The 26,571-nt window shown below is 36.5% G+C and overlaps 1 protein-coding gene across 4 annotated transcripts in view; it reads left to right on the top strand.

Annotated features, from left to right (window-relative positions):
- ubr3 (ubiquitin protein ligase E3 component n-recognin 3) overlaps positions 1-26,571 on the top strand; it is a 69,313-nt gene that overhangs the window by 24,232 nt on the left and 18,510 nt on the right. The window contains exons 20-31 of one of the 4 annotated variants that reach the window (XM_065293259.2): positions 997-1,138; positions 1,264-1,368; positions 4,427-4,621; positions 4,769-4,801; positions 6,909-7,354; positions 7,924-8,012; positions 16,020-16,169; positions 17,065-17,198; positions 17,427-17,537; positions 19,450-19,650; positions 19,925-20,061; positions 23,721-23,806. In XM_065293259.2, coding sequence (XP_065149331.1) covers positions 997-1,138; positions 1,264-1,368; positions 4,427-4,621; positions 4,769-4,801; positions 6,909-7,354; positions 7,924-8,012; positions 16,020-16,169; positions 17,065-17,198; positions 17,427-17,537; positions 19,450-19,650; positions 19,925-20,061; positions 23,721-23,806 — 1,829 coding nt within the window. Of the gene's footprint in view, positions 1-996; positions 1,139-1,263; positions 1,369-4,426; positions 4,622-4,768; positions 4,802-6,908; positions 7,355-7,923; positions 8,013-16,019; positions 16,170-17,064; positions 17,199-17,426; positions 17,538-19,449; positions 19,687-19,924; positions 20,062-23,720; positions 23,807-26,571 lie in introns of all 4 variants that reach the window. The other 3 variants (XM_065293257.2, XM_065293261.2, XM_065293258.2) reach the window with 3 other exon arrangements.

Here is a 26,571-nt window from a genome sequence, read left to right as displayed (position 1 = left end):
CGCCTCGCATGTAAATTAGCATAAAGTTATCGACTTAGCTGTGGACGCTATAGTTATCATTATAGTTATCTTTATAATGTAGCTGGCCCTTCATGGAGAATCAAACCATTTATACACCAACAGATTCAAACAGGAACTTTTACAAACAACAGATTTTCTTTAAAAAAATATTCTCCTTTCTTTTCTTCTAAAATAAGAATTGAATATATTTTCAAATATTTCCCTTGCATTATTTAGTCACTTTGCAAAGCGGATCAAAAAAGTTTTATCAAAGCATGGGTACGTACTGTTAAAAATTATAAGACTTTTAAGAAAGGAATTGATCAACTTCATAAGTTGACTAGTATATTTTAAATGCATTTTACCTATTTATCCACTTGTAAATTATATAAACTAGTAAATGCCTGACCAGCTGAAAGTGTTTTTATAGCATTAATAGTACATCATAAAAAAACAGAATTGGATTGACTTAAATTCATTGAAGACTTGTGCATGATAAGGAACATATATATTTCCTGTCATCAGTAAATTCAGTGACCTGGTAAGGCAAGTTTTGCAATAATTGCAAGATGAAGATTAAATGAGAAAACATTTGTATGTAAGATGATTGCTTGTATGTGGTTTTTTAGTTTGTAATTTGGTTTGTGCTCGTGTCCAGCCGCTGGATGATGGATGACCTGTCAAGAAGAAAAAAGACTTCTAATCCACAAACTCTCTCAACAATAATGATGATTTAATGATGTCTAACACAAATTTAAAGCAGCTGCCATCATGCTTGATGAATTGCATTTATGTTTTGTGTGACTTAAACGTATAATATTAACAATGCAATAAATGTAGAAACTAGTTTCATTTGCAATTGTTTCTGAATCATTGAAACAAACACATTTACATCCCTGAAGACATGATGAAATCCAGATTGATTATATTAACTTATTGTTAAGTTTACATTTAAAAGTCATTAATAGTATGTTAAAATGCATTTGTATTTTGTAGTTTAAAACAGTCAGGCGTTCATACGGGTAACCCCTGGCCACCCTATAAGGAGAGGACTCCTCTTCATCCATGCTATAGAGGACTGGTGCGACTGCTACACTGCAAAACACTGCATATCGTCATCTTTACACTGCTTTATAAGGTAAATTAAACACATTGGTGATTTTGTGTGTGTTTTTAACAGCATATTGGGAGCTTGAGTTCAATGAGAGTAACTGTTTGGATCACCTGAAGAAAATGTTGTTTTGTGTGATTCTGTTTGTATAGATCTGGATGGATCATCAAAACATGTCAGAGCATGTGTTGTGTATGGTGCTGTATCTTATAGAACTGGGACTTGATAACCAGATTCAGGAAGACAAAGTGGAGGAGGTGAGTGTGGTTTCTTTTTCAGATACCAGAAGTAATGCGATCTCTGCCATAATGTCAGCCTCAAAAAGCACACTTACAGATTATCTGATGTGTTTTACACACAATGACTCTTTCCTCAATCACAACTTTTCTCTCTAATATACTAAAGAGAGAAGCCATGTTAAGCTACTCTATATAAACCTTTATACTGTACCACATAAAGATGTTGAAAATGAACATGCTAGATTGAAGTGGGATTATTTTTTGTCAAAAAGACTGACAGCTTGTTGAAAGCTCTTAGTGGTAAAAAATTCTCAGAAATTTAAATCTTTAAGCTCTACACTCTTAAACGTGAAGGCGCTTAACAGCAATGCCTTAGAAGAACCTTTTTGTTCCTCTATAAAAAATCCTTTAAAGCAGGGCTTCCCAAACCTGTCCTGGAAGAACCCTAGTTTTGCACATTTTGTATGTTTACCTCATCCATTACATCCATTTCAGGTCTTTTTAAAATATGAAGAACCTTTTTCACCACAAAGGACCTTTTGAAGAACAACCATTTAGCTAAAAATGTGACCCTTAACCATATAAGGATCAAATAAGGATCAATTTTTAAAATTGGGATGTGAGGTTAAATAAATAAGCTTTCCATTGATATGTGTTTGTTAGGATAAGACACTATTTGGTCAAGATAAAAAAAATTGAGAAAATCGCCTGTAAAGTTGTCTAAATGAAGTCCTTAGCAACACATTTTACTGATGATAAATTATGTAAAAGTCATGTACAAAATAGCTTCATGGATCATGATCTTTACTTAAAGTTGTCATGAAACGGAAGTATCAATTGCCTAATTTTCCCCGTGGTGACGTGTATCCGAGTAAAACAGGCCTCTGAAGTGAAATAATGCAGGGCTGACTTTGAATTTGTCCATCGAGATCTGATTGGATCATTTGAAGTTGGGTCGTGTTGCTAATTGCTAATCGCTAATCGCAGCGATATTCTCCCAGACCCCGCCCACCTGCCATACATTATGACTGGAAGTAAAGAGAGATTGTTTTTAGGAGGGGAGGAGATTTGCATTTTTGATTAAAGATTATGAGGGCACATGAATTTTTAAAAATTAATAAAGCTCACAGATAAATCATTTGTAAAAAAAAATACCACAATATTACAAAACAAATTACAGGTTTTTTTAATTTACTTTTATTGCGACTTTAATATCTATACTTGATATAAAAAAATCTATAATTTTGACCCATACATACATGTATTGTTGGCTATTGCTACAAATAAAGAGTTTGGTTCCAAAACTCAATAAATCCATTTTGACAAATTTTGGTACAAACGTGTTTTCTATACCAAGAAAGTGACAAGATAAAAAACACAATTTTCTGTTACAACCTTTTACATAGCATCTTTAGGTTATAATAACATAAAATATTCACATCCATAATTTGATTTTCAAAGATTTATTATAAAAACTGATTATTGTTTTTGGCAAAAAAAAAAATTTTAAATGCTAGAAATCTATTGAATCAATATATAAATGTGTATTCATCTTTGTCATGTTATATTCATTTAGTTGACTAGTGGTTACACTGATAAAAAAGAAACATTAATGGCATTAATCAAAACACTTACTTTGTCATATTAAGAACACTGTCATTGCTGCTGTCATCCTTGAGACGTCATCACTGAACTTTGTTGACAGCGATCAGCTGTAAAATGTTTTGGTCCTGCTCGATTTTCATTGGCTTAGAGTAAAATAATGTAAAGTTTTTCATAAGATCCCTTGTGGTCAATGTGTTAGCACGAGAGAAGCTTGATGCTGTAGTGTGAGAACAAGCAACAGCCGACATTTTTCCGTCTTTTTCCAAGTGCCTCTAAATTATTCGATTTTGATGGCCTACGTTTCTTTCTTCTATGTTCCGTCACAGAAAACCAACACAGGTTTATCAATGCCATCAAAGTATTTTATTTATTTATTTATTTTTTTGATAACGAAGTACAAAGTAGATGAGGAAAACTAGGATTCTGTGTGTATTCAACGCGCTGCCATTATAGTTTACAATGTGTGGAATGGTGCGGTGTGATTTGTTAAGCGGATTTATTGCATTCTGCAGAGAAGGAGGACTGGCGTTTATCGCGTTTTGGGAAAAAGTGAGAAAAGAGGACAGAATAACACGACAAATATTGGATTTTCCATAAATTTAAGAATGTACTTCTATATGACCTTGTACTATATTGATTTTGGAGGTAACCTTTTTTATGGCATTTATCGCGTTTTGTAACCAAACTCTTCAAATATAACCGTGCTACTTATGACCTGGTTTTGTGGTCCACAAATTCACTTGGCTTTTCTGCTTCGTGTTAATATTTTCATTAGACTTTATGTCTGATAATGTTTGAATTATTTATTAGTCACTTGATAATTAAAATGGTCAAAACTTATAATCAATGACTCCATACCTTCTTTGAGTTATTACTGTAAAATAATCTGCGCTTAGTTCCCTAAAACAGACAGAAATTCTAACCACAATCATTTTAATTGTTTTGTCTCAACATTTTATTTTCCTATTATTTGGATAAAATGCCACTTCAGGGTGAATAACTGTACGTTCACACCGCCACCGGCAAATTGTCAGAAGAGAAGTGAATGCTTTGACGATTGAATGCATTCTCTGGAATCCTCTTAAGCGGATGACGTCTATTGATTTCCGACTTCTATTGGGTTGCCGCCGATCATCGCTCATTACCATAAAGTTGACCTGATTTCAACTTTCCTCGACACTCATACCTTCCAAGTGTGAACGTACAGTTATTGCTTGTTGTGGTGCGATTGTGGACAGCATTGGAATGCATTGTTAAGTATTTATTTTTAAGAATAATAACACTAAGCAGTGGTTGTAACTGCATTCCCTTATCATATGCAATAAGGATGATAAATCTGGTTGCATCCTATAATTACTCTGATTCTGAATTAATTTTAAGAGCTAACAAATACACTGACTTGAAAATGCACAAGGTTAACTTCATAAACTTCAGATTCCAGGATATATCCATCCTCCTTTTTTTGTCGCAGGAACCGTGCATTGAGGAGCACTGTCACGATAGCTGGTTTCCAGGCACCAGTCTGCTGTCTAACCTCCATCACGTCATCAACTACGTACGGGTTCGAGTGCCAGAGACGGCCCCTGAGGTAGAGAGAAAGAGAGAGAGAGAAAGGGAGAGAGAGACACCTGCTAGCACCAGCACAGAGAGCAGCACCTTTGGACAGGTATGTGGTGCGCTTTCAGGTATTCAGAGTTTAAAGGTGTGTGTGGTCAGGTTCACAACAGACTAAAGAAAAACTCACAGAAAGCAGAATGGGATAAGTATTGATTCTGTATTCTGTTCTGTTGATGACATCACTCTCATTCCACAGACTTCCAGAAGGCTGACAGGAAATTGGAGAGAGGTAGAGGGATATGGGAATGTTTTAGGAATGATTATAAGAGTTCTGCTTTGAATAACCAAGTATGGAATAATGTGAAAGAAGACAACTGCACTGTTTTTGTGTTTTTAAAGATTTTTAAATACCTGTTGCTCTTTACTAGTGTTTTACAGTTTTTATAAACTTCAGAAATGACATGTCAATTGTTTGTAAGTGGGTCAATGAGAAAATTACCTCAAAATAATTAAACCTTAATATCAAATTTAAACTAATCGTTGTATGAATACTGCTTACAGGTATTTGGTCCTGAAAACTGTGTGTATAGTGTTTCCGGTGAATGTTTAACATGTGCTTAACACAAATACACATTTTCTTATCACTCCTGAGATTAATCATGACTTTAGCTGCGTTTCCATTACAGATTTGCGCAAAACTTTAGTGATATTTTGTAAATGTCTACAAAAAAACCTATTGCGAAATGATGCCCTTTCCATTAACCGATGACGTAGTTTTTCCTCTTGCAATAAATCATTCCAAACATCACGTCGACTGATGTTGGTAGGTTTACTAATATCACGTCCAGCGTGCTAGGCATTATTTATTAACCAACGTAACAGAATTATTATCCAAACATTATTGGCAAGGAAAGCCTCTTATACTTGGGAGCAAACATGTATTAAGGTGTTTCTGGGAGGTTCTAGTACATACCGCATCATCTTCAAATAATGATTATGTAACTTACTTACATCAGGTGACCTGAAATTGAAATAAACTCTTTCTATTGCCATTTTGTGAAGTAAACCACTTCCGAATTGCCTGAATACTACCTCATGCAAAGATTTTTTGCGAAATTGACGTGTTTTCATTGACCATGTTTTTAATTTTGCAATGTCAGTTTGCGCAATTTGAAGCGTAATGGAAACGCAGCTTGTGACATTATTTCTTGTTTTGGTGTTTATTCCTGTGACTGTCACATGACACCAAAGCTATCTGGATGTTGATTAAACCATATTATTTGTTGGACAAACTAACATTAATTATTATTTTAAATTCATCTTTTTAAATAAATAAATAAATGATCTAGTTTATTTCATTCATTATTTCATGATCTCATTATAACATTTTTAACTTTTAAGACACAAAATGAAGTTTCATTTAAAAAGTTTTATTCATCATGGTAGTTTTTCATTTGTATGCAGTATATTGCATATTGATTTAAAAAGAAAGCATCACATTGACCCCGTTACAAATGACTGCACTGTGAATGAGCACTGGTCCATAAGAAGTACTTATGGTTCTGTTTAGTAAGTTTTCTGTGGTTTTGTGTGTGCGTTTGGTTTTGTTCATTGATCTAGCTGGTTTTCTCCTGCTTTGTGTGTTGTGTCCTGAACATGTGAATGTTTATGTTCAGTGATGATTGTAAGGGGAGATGAGTGTCTAACTCCATGTGTTTCTAGTGATGTATGCTAATGTTGTATGTCTTGATCCCAGCGGTCATTATTAAATATTCATTCAGCTGTGTGAGTAAAGCATGCAGATTAATCACGCATATGAAGAATGTGTCACTTATCTACAGTGTGAACGAAAGGCCGTCTTTTTGATGCTAGTCTAAATGTGGTTCATAGATGCATTCATAATACATTTAAACCACAGGAAAGCAGGTCTGTTTCAAAGTCTTTGTAGGAAAATAAAGAAAGATCTTGAAGTTCTCCAGTTTTATGTTTTTAACCAATAGAAATTGATCATTTTAATCTAAATGACCCAAAAATCTGATTGAGAGAGTTTCTGGATATGGACATTAAACTTTGTGTGTATTTGTCTTTGTAGGATGAGAATATCATACTGGTTAAAATTTAAAAAAATATATTTATTTCTACCCGATGATAACTTAAATTCAAGCCTAAATTCTTCATTGAAGCATATTTACATTTATGCATTTATATGCAGTTTTACCGAATCAATCTATAGTGCTTTCAAGGTACAGTTTTATCAGTATGTGTGTTCTTTAGGAATTCAACTTTTTCGATTCTTTACCAGTTGAGCTACAAATGACCAAACAAATCTTCATACATGTAACTGGTGTGTTTGTAGCTCTTCCACCTGCTGATTCTGTTCTTCTGGTTCCCCTCAGAACCTGCGTGAAGCTCAGGTGTTCAGTCTGGTGGCGGAGCGCCGGAGGAAGTTCCAGGAGATCATAAACCGCAGCAACCACGAGGCCAGTCAGGCGGTGCGGCCCAAGTCGTCGTCATCACGCTGGCTGCCGCCGGGCTCGCCTCCGCAGCTGGTCACGGAGATCCTGGAGATCCGCGAGAGCATGCTATCGCTCCTGGTCAAGGTGCATCAGAAACTGTCTGCCAAACAGAACTCTCTGTCTTTCAGCCGGCTGTCCGAGGTAGATCCTGCACAGCACTCGCACGGTGACGGCATAACGGCCATCGAAAGAATTCTGGCCAAGGCCGTCGCCCGCAGTCGGCACAGTAAGAGATGCCTGCAGGACATTTGTGGGAAAGTATGTCCACCCATACCGCCCAAGAAGAACAGTCCTGGAGATAAGAAGAGTATGGATAAAGAAGAGAGGTGTGTATGTGTGGCTTAAGTATGGTCAGTGTGCATCATTTTACCCTCTTTCTGACTCTTAAAGTTAAGTTAAGAGATTGTTTCTGCTACTTCAGCTTTAAAACCTTATGTTTTATGATTGGCTATTATCTTTGCATTTGAAAATTATTAGCTTGTGGTTCATCAAGGTTGAGACAAGATCATGTGTACATTTTTTTGCCGTCATGTTAATTTCATATTTTAAGTAAATTATAAATTATTTGAAATGGCATTCGTAGGATTAAACATTGTTTGTAAACATTTGTGCAAACATGTAAGGAATAATTGATGACGGGCTGGTGAATTATTCAAAAATAATGCACACCCAAGGTGGTAATGTGGCATGACATAAAGCGCAGCAGCGTAGCACCGCAGCCAGATATCTCCGCACAGCCAGATATCTCCTCTGATGCATCCTTCCAGACATCACTAAGTGCATTTCAGTTCGGTTTACAACATCAGAGCATTTAAAAATGGATATGTTTCATGATTCATATTAAAGATTTGCCTCTCATCTTGGTTATTTGGACCTCATTGGTTGTTTTCTGCAGGCGTCAAAGGGCCAGAGAGAGACAGCAGAAGCTTCTGGCAGAATTTGCCTCCAGGCAGAAGAGCTTCATGGAAACCGCCATGGATGTTGGTGAGCATAAGTTTTCTGTTTATTCCTAGATGATCACTTGTGTTTATGTTTATTGGTTTTCAATCAGAAATATTTGATCTAATGATTCACCAGCAATGTGTTTGAACTTTAGATCTTCCTTATTTCCCCGGTTTTAGAGACATTGCTTCAGGCGAGTACTAGACTACGGTGGTGTTTATAGTAGAGCATTTGCGTTTTAAAATGTTTAAAAAAGGCATTTTAAAATAAAAACGATCTTCACCTGCTTTTAAAAAAAATTTCTTCATCCACAATATACACCACCATAAACACATGAAACATTCACACACACTGGGCATGCGCATAAAAGTATAAAATAACTTGGTACTCTAATAATAGCTTACCTTGAGCACATGTATGCAGCCTAGGGGTGTGCAATATTGGCAAAAAATATATATATGAATAAACTTGCCGATAAAGTTAACAGACATTATTTTGGATCTTTGAAAATGTGTTTGTGAAAGTCTTGTATTGCTTTAGCTCCCTCCTACAACATATTACAGGGTTTTCTACGGGGTTTGGAAAAGTATGGAAAAAATAAATCGGAGAATGAAAAAAATATTTACGTTTCCAGAGTATTGTCCCCATTTCATTTTCTAAATTTAAATTTAAGAATTTCTAAATGTATATAATAAATATATATTATATAGGGCTGTAACGATTAATCGTGCAAATGCGCGTTTTCTCAATGAATGAATTTGAGTGAATTACGGTGAAATCCCGGCACGAGTCCTGGCTCATGGACTTTCCCCATCCTGCCCCCCCTCCCCCATCTCACTTCCTGTCTTACTACTTTCCTATCCTATTAAAAGCCAAAAACACCAATACTAAATGTTTAGAATGTTACATACTTGTAGCAAAACTTTTTGTATACTGAATTGAAGCTACAAGTTATTCTTGTGAAAATAATAAATATATTGCAAAAAAAACCTTAATTGTAGCAGTTGAATTTTAAAACCGTTTATCAGAACAATTAAATATGGTCGGAAAAATCTGTAGGGAAGTCTGGAAATTTGAGTCTGAAAAAGTATGAAATTTTGAAATGAAAATTGTGTAGGAGCCCTGATATTGATATGATTAATAATATATAATGTTGATGTTATAAGCCAAACAGAAAGGTCTTTGTGATTTAAAACTGAAGCATTCAAGTAAACCATACTACAGAAACAAAAATAAAATTCAGCAATAATGCAAACTTCCATTAAACATAAGACATGAGGCATAGCTTTAGCCTACATAATGGCTTATTGCCATTAAGTTAAGTTCATCTTCAGCCATTTCACACTGTTATGTTTATAAAAGTTCATATTGTTGATTTTATTGTTTATTTCATAATTTTCTTGACTGTATTCGTCAGAAAAAGCACCAAATAACTTCCCAAGCAACTTCCCTTTATCTGTCACTGTTCTCTGTGTGTGTTTGCGCATGCAAATGTAATTTCTGTGCATTGAAGGCTGGTTTAAAAAAAAGCAGGTGATATACTCAATAATATATTAGTATACACCTTTGCAAGCCATGCATGGTACAGAGAGATCACACTAGTCAACAAACCAGGCCTTGGGGGTCAAACATTGAGCCCCAAGACTCCGCCTGCGTTCCTCTACACTGCAGCGTGACCTCGGAGTGTATCCTATTTGTGTATCCTCACATTCTGCCCCAAACACACACAAATATACACTTGTGTGGTGTTTGAAGGATGAGGTAAACTTTAGGGTGGGAGCGGTGTGCAGTATTGTCATACTTTTAAAGAAGGTGACTTGGTCCTCCAGGTCAAGTCATCAAAAGTATTTGAGTACGGGGTTGTGTGTGTCTATGGTCGTATCATTGCGGTTTAGTTTTGTTCTGGTGTGTGCCTATGTGTATCAGTCTGCTAATGGCAGTAAAAACACAAACCCAGGGAACACATTGGCGGTGTTTAAGACGTAAATGATGATGCATTACAGACCTACTGTAAATGTACAGTTAAAATTATATTCCCTGTTATTTGTAAAGCAAGTTGTAAAGCATAGTTATTATTAGCAATACAGATAATGTAAAAAATATTCCCATTAGTAGGCTGCATGAATGTGTGAGTAGAATGTAAATCATTACTCGAGATCCTGAAAGTGACAGTTTCATGGTTTGTGTTATTTTAATAAGACCCATATCTCATCTCTCAGGAGAAACAGGTTTTGTCTTCGTCAGTCTTTTTACCAGCTAAAGTGACGTTGAGATTTGGTTTGAAATATTACCTGAAAAAGCCCACGGGTGATGTCCTGTCTGACATTGTGCTGTGTCTGCTTTATAGATGTGTGTGTGATTTGTCAGAATGAAAGATTTACGTGAAATGTGCCTTACAGGCTTCATTTGTTTCTCAGATTCAAGTCAAAGGTCATTGCGCATGTGCATATTTGTGTTGGAATTATAATGAGATCAATTGATCAGATTTCAGAGCATCTGTGCGTGTGATAATAAATCTGTATTATGAACTAAAAGCCTTACTGATAAAGAGCAGCAACAAGAGGAGTTCGACTGTAGATAGCTGTTCACGGAAGTGTGAAAGTCTTGGTTTGGTTTCAATCAAACATTACATTTTTTACATCCGTTAATGGTAGAAGAAAAACATCGATTAAACAATTCTGGTGCCATTTCTACTTCCATCGACAAATCTTTTTTTTGTACATTTTTATTTTTGGAAGATTAAAAGTCATAGCTAAGTCATAGCACTTCATTACTTAATTACTTAATTTATGGATTTATAGATTTTTTGCTATATCTATGCATTAAGACAATTATAGAATTTAAAGTTTCCAGGGTTCCCACAGGTCATGGAATTTCTGGAATATCCAGGGGGGCAGGGTTTCATATTTTATTGAAGCTTCCCCGGGCGCCACCATTGCTTAGCGAACCCCCACCTGCTGTTAGCATTCCATTGACTCCCATTCATTTTGGCGTCACTTTGACAGTGAATAACTTTACATCTGAGGCGTTTAAAGACTCCATTTGTACATTAATTATTTCGTACGAAACACAAAAATTTATAAAAGGCTCCATTACATTGTATCTTACGTTATGGCCCAGTAGAAGCAGTTTTTGTTAAAATAGGCTAACCATTGCGTCATAACCTGCGACTCTCTGTGGCACAGTAGAGAAATTACCATATGGATAGGAAGCTAAGCTCGCTGGCAATCTTTTACTGTCTATGGGGCAATCGGGTGGACGTGGAGGCATAAAGTCAAGGGAGATTATTAATCAGAATACTTACCAAAATTTGCTCCTGTTCACGCTCGCTGTCTCTGCAAGATTCGGTGGGTGATTCAGATTTCTCGTGGCACGGTTATTAAAAGACTTACAATTGTCAGACAGGTTGCTCACGTGACATCCACGTCATTAAAGGGATACTTCACCGATTTAGCATTCAGCTTTGTATCTGTAGAAACCCGGCAGTATTACTGAATGACCATGTTTCCCTCCATCATTTCCCCCTGAGAGGAGAGATATCTGCATTTTGGTTCTGCAAAAAAGTCCTCCGATGATGCAAAAATCGTCATATTACATCATCGGAGGACTTTTTTGCAGAACCAAAATGCAGATATCTCTCCTCTCAGGGGGAAATGAGGGAGGGAAACATGGTCATTCAGTAATACTGCCGGGTTTCTACAGATACAAAGCTGAATGCTAAATCGGTGAAGTATCCCTTTAAGCTCAGTTTAAGTCTGCGCAGTGCGCTCGACCCCCAGGAAGTGCTAATTGACTTCACTTGTCTCCGTTGAATCCAGTGGGGTCGCTGTATCCATTTCTTTTACTGAATATCAGGAATTCTATTCCAGACATTGAAAGTCAGGGAAATGTATATATATTTTTGGGTCCAAGTCATGGAATATCGTGGAATTGTAGTTTCCGTTTATCAGAATGTAATGTTTCTGTACCATATTTTTTCACTGCGTTGTTTCACACACATTGTGTATTGTAATAGAGTGCTGCAGGGATGACGTATTTTTATAGGCCAACCTGGAAGTTTGCGGCACAAATAATTTCGGTTGCTGAATATTCGGTGCATCCCTACAGTTCCGTGTAAAAGCTAAATGCAGTCACCTGTGCCTGTTAACTAAGGCAAACATGCCAGGAAACTCTACATTTTAAGATGTTTTTCCATACATTCTAGATCATGGAAATTCATCTTTTTAGTCAATGAAAGTCAAGAAAAAGTCATGGAATTTGACATCTGGTTTAGAGGGGGAGTTCCCTTTGGTCTCTACCAGTAGTTAAGTGGTTTTACATCAAACTGTTTTTATTATCCAGGGATTGTTTCATACTTTATAGAGTACTGATTCAGTATCATCATTTCCTGAAACCTTACACATTGCTAAGATTACTATAGCACTTTTTACAGAGATTGTAGAAAAAAATCCAGATAATGTGTAATGGGATTTGTGTCCGTAACTGTCATTGTGACAACCAATGTGTCTTCACTATGACACACCCCTTACGGCATTGTTTCTGCATTTTGTTAAAACAAGGCGCCTGATCCCGGCAATGTTACTAGGTAAGCATCCTGGGATCAGTTCCTAGACGTGTTTGCGTTCCCACAGAAGGCACTCCGGCAATTTTATGGCAATATTCTGGGGTCACGGTGCTGTGTGAATGGGATCTATGTCCCCTGAGTGAATTAAGCTGTGACGTTTAATTGCTGTGTTTGTTTAATAATCTGTCTGTTGGCCTGGTTCATTAATCTTGTTTACTGTACAGTAATAGAGTGTTTGGATGATGAATACTGTATGTAGACGGTCATCTGTATTAACCTGTGGGCTTCAACCATTGACCTTCTATGCGTGTTTGTGTTTTCCTGATAAATCAAGAAGTTGGAACAAAAATGTATGTATAATTGATATTTAGCAAAAAAGCATCAGACCATTTGGCTTTTTGAACTGTTACGCAGTGTACTATGATCTTGAATGTTTACATGTGAGCACTAACTGTTATATGTAGTATTGTAGTGTTCATTGAGAACGGTTGACTTGTGGAGGGCAGCGGTTTCTGACAGACTGCCTCAGGCAAACACTGCCACATTAACTTTCTTACACAAATGTTTCATTTCCCCATAGATTTCCTGTTCTCGCTCTCTTTCTTTCACCCCTAGGCAATAAATCAATCCAAACACACACTGACATTTACAAACCCTCTGTTTGCTGTGAAATTAAAACATATTCTTTAACATTTAGATGTGATTTAGTTAAAGTAAAAATGAATCCTCTGATTATATGCCAGTGTTGTACAGTAGGTCTCAGCTGTGTCCTAATGGTGTCCATAACAGTTTAACCCTTAAACAGGCAAGACTGGAAAACGTTGAGCAAAAAATCATTTCATGACATTTTTTGTATCATCTGGACTTATGTAAAATATATTCATTGGAATTTTTAAAATATTTGATATATTCAGGATTTTATGAGTTGTATCTCCCAGGATACATTGCCCTATTAAGGTATAAAAAAAGGATTAAGTCATAAAAATTTATTTTTTATTTGCAGCAAAAATTACGTGATTCTGACTTCCTCTCTTGCTCTAAAACATGCCATACATATTTTTCATCCAGTTTAAACAGTGTAAACAACAGGTTTACTAGTAACAATGCATGAAAATAACACAACTAAATGTAAGTAGGCCTAACTAAGAATGAGCAGTTTTTGAATGTCTTCATTGGCTTCGTTGGTGCTTTTTCTGCTCCATCTGCAAAAAAAATATATTTTTTAGATAATAATAGTTTGGTAAATTATTTAAGAATTGATTAATTTTGCATACTACCTGAACTACCCCTCAATGTAAACTATATGTGTCTATATGCGTTTCATGCAGAGGCCTCTTATTGGCTGCAATTTAGAGGAATGCATGCCTGGCATGAGGAAAATTACCTAAATTTCTTGGTTCTAATACACCAATGCACTGTCACAAAAAATTTCATCTTCATCACTTTTCTCAAAATCTGAAGAATTCATTGGTATCAGCTCTATAACTCATATTCCCTATCATTCCTTATACCATAAAATTAGCTGTTGTGAAGCCGCGAAAGAAAATATCCAGTTAAAATGCTAAGATGCAGTCACCTAAATATACGACTATCAGTTTAACCTGCAAATTTGATCATTTATTACATTTTTCAACTCAAAATACAAAGATAGGCAATATTGTGGTTAATCCCTTTTTTATACCCTAATCAGGCAATGTATCTCAGGGAATACATATATTTCAAAATGTGCTAAATGACAATATAAACAACATATAACCAAATTTTCTTCTTCAGCACCTTAAGACAATGTTCACAATTAATATTAGCAGTATTAATATTTTTTTTAAAGAAGAAAAGTAAGATTAATATTCATTTACTTACCACAAAATCTGACTGTCCTGCAAAACCGGTGGCCATGTTGGTTTTAGGTCAGGCTGACCAATCGATAAAAAAAAAACTTGAAGCAAATAATGTTACCCACATATTCAAGACAGACCAAGGTTTGATAAGTGATATAAGGATTTGATTGAAAAATCTTTTTTATGCCCCAAACAAGACACTGAAGAGAGCGTATCCCGTGGTGTACATTGCCTGTTTAAGGGTTAACTATAAAACCTCATTTCATTTTTAGTATTTTATGTGTTCTTAAAAATATACACATCTTATAAACGACTCCAAGTTAACTGACTGCTAAACTACAGTGTATTGTTTTATTACACAATGTTTTGTTCAATGTTTCGTATTGTCTACGAGTCCACAGTCTTGCCATTGCCTGTAACTTACAGTAGGAAGATGTAAGCTTTTGCCAACTGCTGTCTCAGTTTTACCTACGATGACTTCTTTTTCACTTGAATTCCAGGAAATCTGTCCTTTCTGGAGACAGCTGTCTTAGCATTCCCGTTTATCCTGTTATCAGTTGCACATTCAGCCCTGGAAGTATGCTGTTGTGAGCACTGACTTAAACATACAGATTACTCTGCAGGAAATGTCTGTGTTAATTGGATGAAGGCATTAAAGTAATGTTCGCCAACATAAGCCCTTCACTGAGGACTAGAGATGGTAACTGAAGTGAGCCTCAGTTAAACCTGTCAAATCATGACACTGAAACTATAGAATCAGTTTACACTAATGTCTACTGTAGCGCCCCTTGTGGCAACACTGGGACTGCAACTCTTACTTGAGTGACTTTCTTGTTTCAGCAATATGATGAATATTAATTAAAAGTTAGGTTAAACTAATATGGTCGATTTTTATTGTTTAAACTTTTTTGTGTTGTATTGCATTTTCTAGGCACATGAGCTGAAAATGCATCTTAGAAAATCGTTTTTGTTTAAAAACTGACCTTCACAGACAAGAGAAAATTTGTTCCTCTTGCACAAACACTTGTATACGATACGTTCACACTACATTAGCCCTGTTGTGACCGCTTTAAACGCGTGACTGCCTGAACCTCCATTAATTGTTTGTTAATTTAACTCTGAGAGGGCAAAAAGGTGATTCACATCCACATTATTTAACTAATTAAGTTTTGCCACTCTACTGCTTTCATTACTCATGTTCATTTATTGAATTTTAACACTTTTCTTCATCTATGGCTCTCATGCTTGGCCTCTCTGGGTTTTAGTGTTTGAGTTAAATCAAAATACCAGACCCATACAAGAAAGTACAGTGGCAGTGCAATGGAAGTTATTGTACTAGATGGGTATACTGTTTTACTTTACCCACTTTTATCATGGCATACATTAGATGATATTAACATGTCCCATGCTATTCACATGGCACTTCAGTGAAGCACAGCAGTAAAGGAGTGACTTTTCTTTAATGGGTTAATAAAGATATGGTAGCACTATGGTACCTGTGGTACCATTTGGTTAGTGGAGATTAGGGTTAGGCATCTATCATTTGTTGAACAAATCAAATATGTTGAAATCGTTTGTAAAGCTTATAAGAAATCTTCAAATCTCAAATTCTTTACTGAATGTTGTTGTAATGTTTGTGTTTGTTAGAGTCACCTGAGGCAGATGCAGTGATGGACGTGGGCTCATCAGAACCTCTGGACTCTGAGGTTCTGTATGACTGTGTGATCTGTGGTCAGAGCGGACCATCCACTGAAGACAGACCCACAGGACTGGTGGTACTGTTGCAGGCTTCATCAGGTATCATACTAAACTAATATCACAGGTCTAACATTTATGTTAACAATTAATAATCTTTATATGGGAGGTCCGAGGACGGAGCCCTGTGGGACCTCACTTCTTGTAGTTGTTCTTGCCGTCTACATGTAGACAAACTAGGCACATAATACTTAAATAAAGCAATCTATTAGAACTCCCATTCACCTCAGTGGCAGTTCTCAGCAGAAAGCGCATGTTGCAGTATGTGAGGCACACTGGTAGCATTTTTCTTGATCGGTTAATCAATCCATAAATGCCAAGTAATGAATAATTCTTGAGCTTCAAGAAAAGGATGTGCTAACAGTGCTGATTGGCCTTTGATTGATGTCAAAGCAAGCAGATGGGACAATATTTTTATTTGCACACTTTTAAAAATCTATCTACTGTAACTCTTCAACTGTGGATTAAACTGTACATAGCAGGTAAGCTGTGCTCCACTTGTTTTAACAACAGGATTTGATTTGCTTCATTTGTCAAGTGTTGTTACCTTTCTTTTGGTAGACCTGACCCTATTCTGTCCCAACCCAGCACTGTTTTTTATAAGAATCACTAATTCATGACCTGTATGTACTTTAGCATCCTTCCAAGACATTGTTCCAGTGTTAAGATGGCCTTTGTGTTTGTAGCAGACAGTCATATCTGAGACTGTGAGACAGGCTGCTGATGTGAAATGTTTTTTTTTTATTGCTGATTATTCAGGAATCTGTGCAATGTGTTTAGGGCAACATTCATCTGCTGATCTGTGAAATTGTTGCAGATTGAGTTTTCACATTGACGTGACACTACATTATAGTATGCAAATAAGTTCCACAAGTGTAATGAGGGCAGCCCTTTAGCATATGATTTTCACTCATAAAAAGTTGTGCGTGTGTTTCAGTGTTGGGACATCGTTGTCGTAGTGAGACACCAAAGTGTTTGCCCACTACAGATGAAGAACATATCTATCCCGAAGACACGTGTGGAGCGGCCCATGATGTTAGACTATCTGTTATGCAACGCTACTTTAAAGATGTATGTGCCATTTTCGAACACATTTACACATCTTCTATAACGTTTTCTCATGTTTTACTTTTAAATTCATACGGCTATAATAGTAGCATTTATCGTAATGGTTTGCTTACAGAACAGAGATAGTATTATTGAAAAGCATTTTTCTCTAGTCTACATTTTCTTACATAGTTAATGTAAATAAAAATATATCCTGATGTGGATAATGATTCGATGCATTTCATTTTCCAGAGTTCCTGTCTGCAATCAGTGTCTATTGGCTGGGACGGTGGTGTGTATGTGCAAACGTGTGGCCACACCTTACATATAGACTGCCACAAATCATACATGGAGTCATTACGGGTGAGAAACCATCACCTTTTTCTATTGAAGACTGAACAGTTTTTTAATGTCATTATTATGCAGTTAAGACTGCAATAAATAAATTCTTTTCATTTAGAAATAGCTTTACATATTTACATAAGCGCTGTACAAGGTCTTACTCAAATCCTCTCATTTAAGAACTGTTTTAACCTAACAGATGATCCAAGAATCATTTAATCAAAAGTAAAGTGGGTTCAGAGATTCATCTGTAGTCTATCAGACTGGATTTTGACTTTCCCTTCAAAGAGCATATTCAGTATTCAGCAGTCACAAGCTCTGTCAGCTGGATTTCAAACCTCATTCATCATTTATTAAAACGTCCCACAGCAGCTGAACCTCTGTGAACCACAAACCCCAGACTGATGGACTTGTCATTACAGGCCGTTACACACAAGAAACTTTATCAGTCTGGTGCTGCTCTTCTATTCGTCTGTTTGATAACAAGTGTCGGCAATAATAGTTTGTTTGTTTTTACATTATTGGTGCACAAGCTGAGATGTTTATAGTTGCCATGAAATGGAAGTAGCGATTGTCTTATTTCTCCCATGGTAACGTATTTGAACGAAACTGCTTCTGAAATGGGGACAAAAGGTAGTCCAGGACTTAAATGCGACCATCAAGAATTGATTGGATTCTCGTTGTAAGTTGTGTCATGTTGCTATTTGCTAATCGCGGAGATCTTTTCCCAGACCTCACCCACCTGGCATACACTCTTAAAACGAATGTGTTAAAACAACACATTTCGTGTCTAGTTAAGAACAACACATTTAATGTGTTGTCCTTGACTAGACACATCTCTGTGTTATTTTTGGAACAACACACATTTCCTACTGTAAATATAACAAAAATGTATTTATCATTAGTAATATGTGTTGCTAGGGACTTCATTTGGACAACTTTAAAGGTGATTTTTCTTACCCTCAGATTCCAGATTTTCAAATATTAAAGGGACATTCAACTTTTTAAAAATTATGCTCATTTTCCAGCTCCCCTAGAGTTAAACATTTGATTCTTACCGTTTTGGAATCCATTCATCTGATCTCCGGGTTTGGCGCTAGCACTTTTAGCATAGCTTAGCATTATTCATTGAATCTGATTAGACCATTAGCATCGCGCTAAAAATAACCAAAGAGTTTCACTATTTTTCCTATTTTAAACTTGACTCTGAAATTTTCTGTCAGTCTTAGTACACGATGTAACTACAGAAGAGTCAAGTTTTAAATAGGAAAAATATCAAAACTCTTTGGTTATTTTGTTAGTGTGATGCTAAAGGTCTAATCAGATTCAATGGATTGTGCTAAGCTATGCTAAAAGTGCTAGACCCGGAGATCAGCTGAATGGATTGCAAAACGGTAAAAATCAAATGTTTAACTCTAGGGGAGCTGGAAAATGAGTGTATTTTATATTGTCCTATCCTAACAAACCATAAATCAAAACGGAAAGCTTATTTATTCAGCTTTCAGATGATATATACATTTCAATTTCAAAAATTGACCCTTTTGACTGGTTTTGTGGGCCAGGCTCACAAGGGTTTTGTAAATGGACGTTTGATGGAAACTCACAGCAACAAAGCGACCGAAAGTTGATAGCTTTCAGTAACAGTAACTGTTTAATCAGCATGTTGGCAACACATCAATCTTTTTATGGGGGTGATTTTTACACCATTCACATTTTCTACTTAAATTGAATATTGAGTGAGCTGAAAACAGCAGATTTTGGTTGGTCACTTTAAATATCAGTCTCTTGCTGTTTAAGTGGGTGGTTCTTGGCCAGAATAAGTTACATGGAGCATCATTGGTTTCTTGATGTTCAGCACATAAATGACCCAACTGTTCAGATGAAAACCTTATTAAAGACTGTAGAAATGAACCTCTATGTTTTAATTCTTCAGAATGATCAAGTTCTGCAGGGCTTTTCGGTGGATAAGGGCGAGTTCACCTGCCCGCTGTGTCGTCAGTTCGCCAACAGTGTTTTGCCATGTCGGCCCGGGCGTGGTACGGAGACTGGCATCTGGCACGCGCCTAGCAACAAGAGCATGGCCACGCTGGTGAAGGAAGTGGAGGACCTTCAGGAGCAGCTGGGCATTTTCCCAGTAAGGGCCAGCGTAAAGCAAAGAGATCCTATACTGGTATTTATAGAGGGCTTGCCTCTGCCCACATTTCTGTTCTGTTCATCCTCATGCCTTCATCTTAATATTCAGAGCGAGAACTGATGTGCCACTCACCATCATCTGATTGTTCGTTGTCCACCAAATATTGCAGTGACTTTAACATCTCATCTCACAGCTATAGTCATAGACATGCATGTTAGAATAAAACCAAAATGAACAGACCATATCATACCAAACCTGCGATTTCATGTTTCAGGCCGAGTCGAATCTGAGTAAAGAGATGGAGTCGGTTATTAAAGACATCAAAAACACTACGCAGAAGAAATACATGGATTATGGGAAGAACCCAGGGTCACCTGATAATGATTTCCTGTTTATGTACTCTGTGGCCAGGTAAGAAACAGCCTTTATTAATGTGTGTGTTTTTGAAAGGGCACATATGATGCCCATTTGTACAAGATGTAATATAAGTCTCACGTGTGTCTAGAATGTGTCTGTGAAGTTTCAGCTCAAAATACCCCACAGTTCATTTATTATAGCATGTCCAAAATGACCCTGTTTGGGTGGGAGCAAAAACTGTTTTTGTGTCTGTACCTTTAAATGCAAATGAGCTACAGCTCCTCCCTTACCAACAGACAGTGAGCACTTTCAGTTAAAAAAAAGATCTGATGTAAAATTGCATTTTCCATAATAGGTGCTCTTTAATTAAATGTGCATTCATATAAGACAAGACAGTGACATCTAACATCCTAATAATAGGCTTATTGAGGGAAATGGATTGAAAAGACAAAATTCACAAAAATTCAATTTACCAATTTAAAACAGTAAAAGAAATTAAATAAAAAACACTACTGTAAATGCAACAGTGTCTAAATGAATTGTTTTCATCTGCAGAAAAGCATATAAACATTGTTTTTGGTCCATTTAAGATAAGAAATTATCTGACTTTGTAAGTTTTATATACAAACCTAATGTGCTGCATCATTATACTGTAAATGATTTATAAGCTGGCCACTGTATGATTTTATTAGTGTATTTATATTCTTACCCTGTTTCTAAAAGGTATCCAACTGCATTTTAGCTGCCATTTAAAGTATAAGGCCAATGTTATCTGGTTTGGAAGGTATTTTTGGTCTTTTTTAAATTAATTAATTAAATTATAAAATAAATTTAATCGCAAAAATATGTTCCAAATTTGAAAATTAAATGCTAAAATAAAAATTAAAACATTCAATTAAATTATTTCATTTTCAACGTGATGAACCATCATTCTGGCAAAATTGAAAAATAAAATAAAATTGACGATGTGACATTTTCATTTTTCATATAATCTTGAGGCAAGACTGCCTTCCATAATCTGGAGCAGTTATTTTCACTGTAAATGATGGGAAAAGTATTGACTAAACTTTATCTGCTCGTCTAGCCTGTTTCACATCAGTGATGTATTGATTTATTCATCATTTTCATCTGGTTTTAATATTATTTGACATTTTCAGTCCCCCTCTCGCGGACTCATTTATCCTGCAGTCAGCATCGTATTAATGCGCTTAATTTACCTCTTTTTCTTTTATTGTTTCTTCTGTTTCTTTGTTCTTTCAACTGTTCTTCATTAAAGCAATAAGCCCCAAGAAGCTGTGGGTTACCAGTGCATTTTATAACAGCTAAGGGGCATTGTTAGGCATGACGCGAAGCGGATTATAAAATGCACTGTAACCCCACTGCTTCGCGGGAGTTATTGCGTTTATAAAACGGTTAATTTATATCAGTGGCGGCTGGTGACTTCATTTTTTTTTTTTTAAGCTCACGATGCCAAGTTCGTCACAACATGTATGTAGCTTGTCATGTGTGTGGTTCATCATTTCAAAATATGTGTTCTGCGCTTTGAGAGATTGTGTGTGCATCACGTGTCATGCCAAAATAAGTGCCTGCTACCTTGATCTTGAACTTGAAAGGAGACGCTCGCGTGTGCCAGATACTCGCACAATCTCATGCGTAATCAGAGTTTACTGTTAAGGGAGTATGTTGCGTGTATTTAGGGAACATGAGCGTCTCTTTTATCATAAACGGTTTTCACGCGTCTCCAGCAGGCACTTATTTTGACAAAACACGTGATGCACACAGGATCTCTCCACACGCAGGACACATATTTTGGAAAAGGGAACCACACACGTGACAATCCGAACACTTATTTTGAATTAGCACATCCTCGAAAGTGCAGTCACGAGCCGCCACTGCCTCATATGCGCATAGCAGGATTTTATAGTTGTAAGTTGTAATTATATAAGTACAAATATTATTCTTCCGCCAAACAAAGTAGTTCCTCAGAATCAAGTGTGACTGAAACAGAGCGCAGTTCACAACCAACACAGACACAGCAAAGACACAATGAAAATATGATTTAAGACTGTGGTGTTTATTTTATTCAACATTCATCTAATTTATACATTAACATTTATATCGTGCAACTGTTGATGTGATGATCAAATATGCGTGGAAACATACTTAACTTTAACTCTTTCCCTGCCAGCGCTTTTTTTTTAAGTTGCCAGCCAGTTTTAGTTTAATGCCTTAAAGAAAAAGTATCTTCTTTAAATAAACATAAAATATCAAATGAAAGAACAGACATTCGCTTTCAAACAACAACAACAAACCTGTTTCATCCTACCTTCCTTTGTTCTCTTATCACCTCTCAAATTTTTTCAGCTATAAGCGGAGATAATTCCATTTTTGTGAAGAACTTTTGTAAGAGATCAGATTCAAAGCCATCAAAACTTATACACAGTGTTTTTAGTGTTGAATGGGTCAGTGTTTAAGTTGGGTAAGATTGGCACCCAGTGGATAATATCGGAAATACGGATTTGATTTATAAACTCACGGATTTGATATATAAACTTAGGGAGCGTTTTCTCTTTATTGACGAGATACCTCAACAATATTTATTGACATTTATCTGGATATCACCATTAAGTGTGCAATTCTAGACAAATTAAACACATGATCAAAGACTGTGGTGTTTATTTTCATAAATCAGTACACAGCAACAGTGGCGCAGTGATACTTCTGTAATGCGGTCTGAAGCGTAGGTTTACCGGGGTATTTTATCACGGCTTAGAACGCGTTTCAACCAATCAGAATGAAGAGCCAGAACTGCCGTTTAATAATCATCTTTTTTGTCTGGTCTTGCATTTGTTTCCATCATTACTTAATTTTTTCTTTGTTTTTCATACTTTTTCAGTTTTTTCACTTTCTCTCTCTGTCTAATCTCATTCTTATAGCTATTTGTTAAATGTCATCTTGATAATTACAGGATGTCCACCTGATTTCTTTAGTTCTTTCCTGTTTTAAACAGATGCTGAGGATAACCCTAACCCTAATCAGTAGCAGGCAGGTGTAAGGCACATCAGACGCCCCAGTGCATTATCTGTCTGAAGCATTTTTCACCCCCACTTCTGTTCCAGGAGCTTTTTTAACCTTCTGTTAATATAACGTGCTTGTAAGGTTGCACTCACCCTATCCAAACCAAACCGTGCTCCAGCGCGATCGTCCCCCCTCCCTACTCCCTCAGAAGCACGCACTCACACTGTACTTTGATCGATCTGAGCCCAGGTGCGCTTTTATCATTAGGATCACACTGGCCACATTAGGATGTGATTGTTTTGAAGAAAGCAGGAAGTAAAGCGCTCTTATAACACTGGAGCCCATCGTAAATGAGTTGTTTGGTGCCCGATGACACACAGTCCTCTCTTCACATTGCTTAGTTGATCTGTTGCGTGTACAGCTCAGACATTCACGTAACCTTGCTGCATGCATCAGAAGGTTTTTAAGAAGGCAGATGAAGGTGAATGGTCGCGTAATTGACGTCTCTCCATTTGAATCGCGCCTGTGCCTGTTTCCAGTGTCTCTGTTTATTTGTTAATTCATCTGATTCCTGTTGATTTGTTTGTGTGTTTAGAAATAAATGGGAGAAACAATTTTTCTTCTCCAAAACTGACATAAACCCTATTTCTTTCTTGCTTCTCTAAATGTGCCCTTATATTCCCTCTCCATGACAGAACAAATCTGGAGTTGGAGCTGGTTCATCGTGGAGGGAATCTATGCAGTGGAGGAGCCAGCGCTGCTGCCAAACGCTCCTGTCTCAGTGAGTCAAACACACACACATGCTGAACCTACGGTTTACTTCAAGCACACACAAGACCTGCTTTGATTCTTAATGCATATGATTTGAAATCGTCTGAACTCTTCTTTAATGTTAAATGTTTGTAATGATGCATCTCGGTCTCTGATAGCTCTGCATACAACACAACTCAGAGAAAAACATACAAAAATAGCAGAACAAATTATTCAATAGAATAAGTAAAAAATATTGATGACAAAACAATGTACACGTGCAATAACCTGACTTGTTCCTCAAGCACAGATGGAGGGTATACTGTGTGTAACAGACTGAATGGAATAAGTGACATTCAGATATACTGTCCACAGTACTGAGATCATGATGAGTGTAGAAACTATATGCCTTATGACTGATATAACTGATGCTTTACCCTAAAGACGGAATGTCAAAATTTGTGAAATTGTGGCAGTCATGTGAATACACACAAATTTTGTTTATATGAGTGTTAAGGTGTGCTTGCGTGCGTGTGTGTTTGTGCACGTGTGTGTGTTTGGTGACTCTCTGGGCTTTTAAAAATTCCCATCGCTCGAGCGCAGCAGAAGAGATTTCACACTCCAGCAATGCAGTCATTTTCTGAGCTACATTAAATGTGTATCCACAGAGAGCAGCAGATTTACTCAGTTACACTACATTAGAGATCATTTGGCCAAAAGAACAAAAAATAGCAGGTATGGAGAAAGAGCGAAAAAAAATATGTTTGGGAAACAAATACTGGGAAATAATTTCTTTAACATTTTCCTCCACATATAATCTTGTAAACGGATTCTTTTACCAAGTAACTTTGGTCATTTAGTTTCATGACGATTTAACAGACTGATATCCTACTGGGAATTTAATTTGTGACTGGTTACCCACCATGTTCATTTCACATTCAACTAGGTTAGCTAATTTTTATAAAGATTATTTACAGTGTTTAGTGACTTAACATGTTTATGTGCAGATGAGCGTGGTCGTATGTTAATAAAATCATGGTTGTGATGTCATCATCACATTTATTTCTGAACAGAATTGGGTGGATTGAGAGAGGGTGTTTTGAAGCAGTGTGTCTTATTACATCCTATCATGTTTTTCATGATGTGGGTCCTTTCAATGTTGTGTTGAGCAGACATCTGCAGGGTTGTCCATTATCGCCACTGTCGGATCTAAACCTCTTATCTCCAAAACTGCTATTTTTCAGGAAATTGAAAAAATAAAAAACACTGTGTATATATGACTAGACACTTGCATGTGTTAATATATTTTTAACATTATCACCAAATTTGGCTACTGGATAAAATCTCATGTTATAAAAGATGAGGTGGTTTGAAAACTATTGTTTGACAACTAATAAACTTCTTTCTGCTTCTCAAATACATAAAACATTAGCCTTGTTTGTAAAGTAAATGCTGTACATATTTAAAGATTCAGTTATTTTCTTTTTCCTTGCACAAAACACATACACCACACACTTATGACACAGAAGATCCAAAATGTGTTCGCTACTTAATTCACCGTAGAGGAGGGGTGGAGTTTCAAGGATTTACTGACAGGACTGACTGACTGTTTCAGGAGTTTAAAGGTTTCATCACAACCTCTTTTTAGTAGACTACTTTTCACTTATTAAATATTTGCAAAACCCACAGGCAGACATAAAGGGGCATCAATAGCAATGATATATCAAAAAAAAGTATAAATTACCAAAAATTGAGAGGATTTACATTTTGTCATTTAGCAGACGCTTTTGTCCAAAGCGACTTCTAAATGAGGTAAACAATAGAAGCAGTTATAGCAACACAAGAATAGCAATAAATAAGTGCACTGAAAATAGTCTCATCAAGTCTAACACAACATACATAGCCATGGGTTTTTTTAGCAAGTGAGGTAATGGGGGAAGAGATGGGTTTTTAGCCGAGTCTTAAAGACAGCTACAGATCACAACATATCATTGAACAGTGTTGATATGTTGTGATCTCTCTCTCATATTCTCTCACTTTTTCTCTTCATCTCTCTCAATGTGTGATTGATGATATGTGAGGAAAACATGAACACTACAATCACAGGTGGGTGGAGAAGGAAGATCGATATAAATCTGAGATAGATGGAGTGTGTTAGGATGAAGAGACTGTTAGAGAGATCTCTATTTCAGCTGGCAGTCATGATGAAGTGTTTTATAATCTCTGATGAATAGAAACAGGAGGATGGATGAATAGACTGAATATCTGGAGACCCCAAAACTTTCATGTGCCAATAATTTTGGGGTGCATGCACATTAACAGAATCTGTTTCCGATCAGTCGGACATTTTTAATACTGACTTGGATTGCAGTTAACTACATAATTACAATGACACTACTGACACAATGATTCTGCTGTAAGATGCTGTAGAGACACAAGCAACAGCCAAAAACAGGCACAAATACATAGACCAGTAATTTACAAAATTCTACATATGGACGCAGTCACATACTACAGTACATAGTGTAAGACGCCCCTCTAATTCGGTTACCTAAAGGGAGTTTCAATAAAAAGTTTTTTTCACAGTCATCTGATGTTTTTTTACTCATAATTATCTGGAAAGAAAAATGCTTTAAATGAGGGGTACAATAGGATTTTAGTCTTTCCTATAATGGCCTACAGGTGGCACTATTGCTCCATGTGTGAGTTGCTGCTGTATGTGGCAGGTGTTTTATCACTGGTAATAATGCTCAATCTGGCATCCTGTCTACACAAAGAATCCTCACAGCCTATAAA

This window comes from Paramisgurnus dabryanus, chromosome 15 (genome assembly GCF_030506205.2).
Source record: "Paramisgurnus dabryanus chromosome 15, PD_genome_1.1, whole genome shotgun sequence".
Taxonomy (NCBI): domain Eukaryota; kingdom Metazoa; phylum Chordata; class Actinopteri; order Cypriniformes; family Cobitidae; genus Paramisgurnus; species Paramisgurnus dabryanus.
This window is presented reverse-complemented; position numbering and strand designations above follow the sequence as displayed.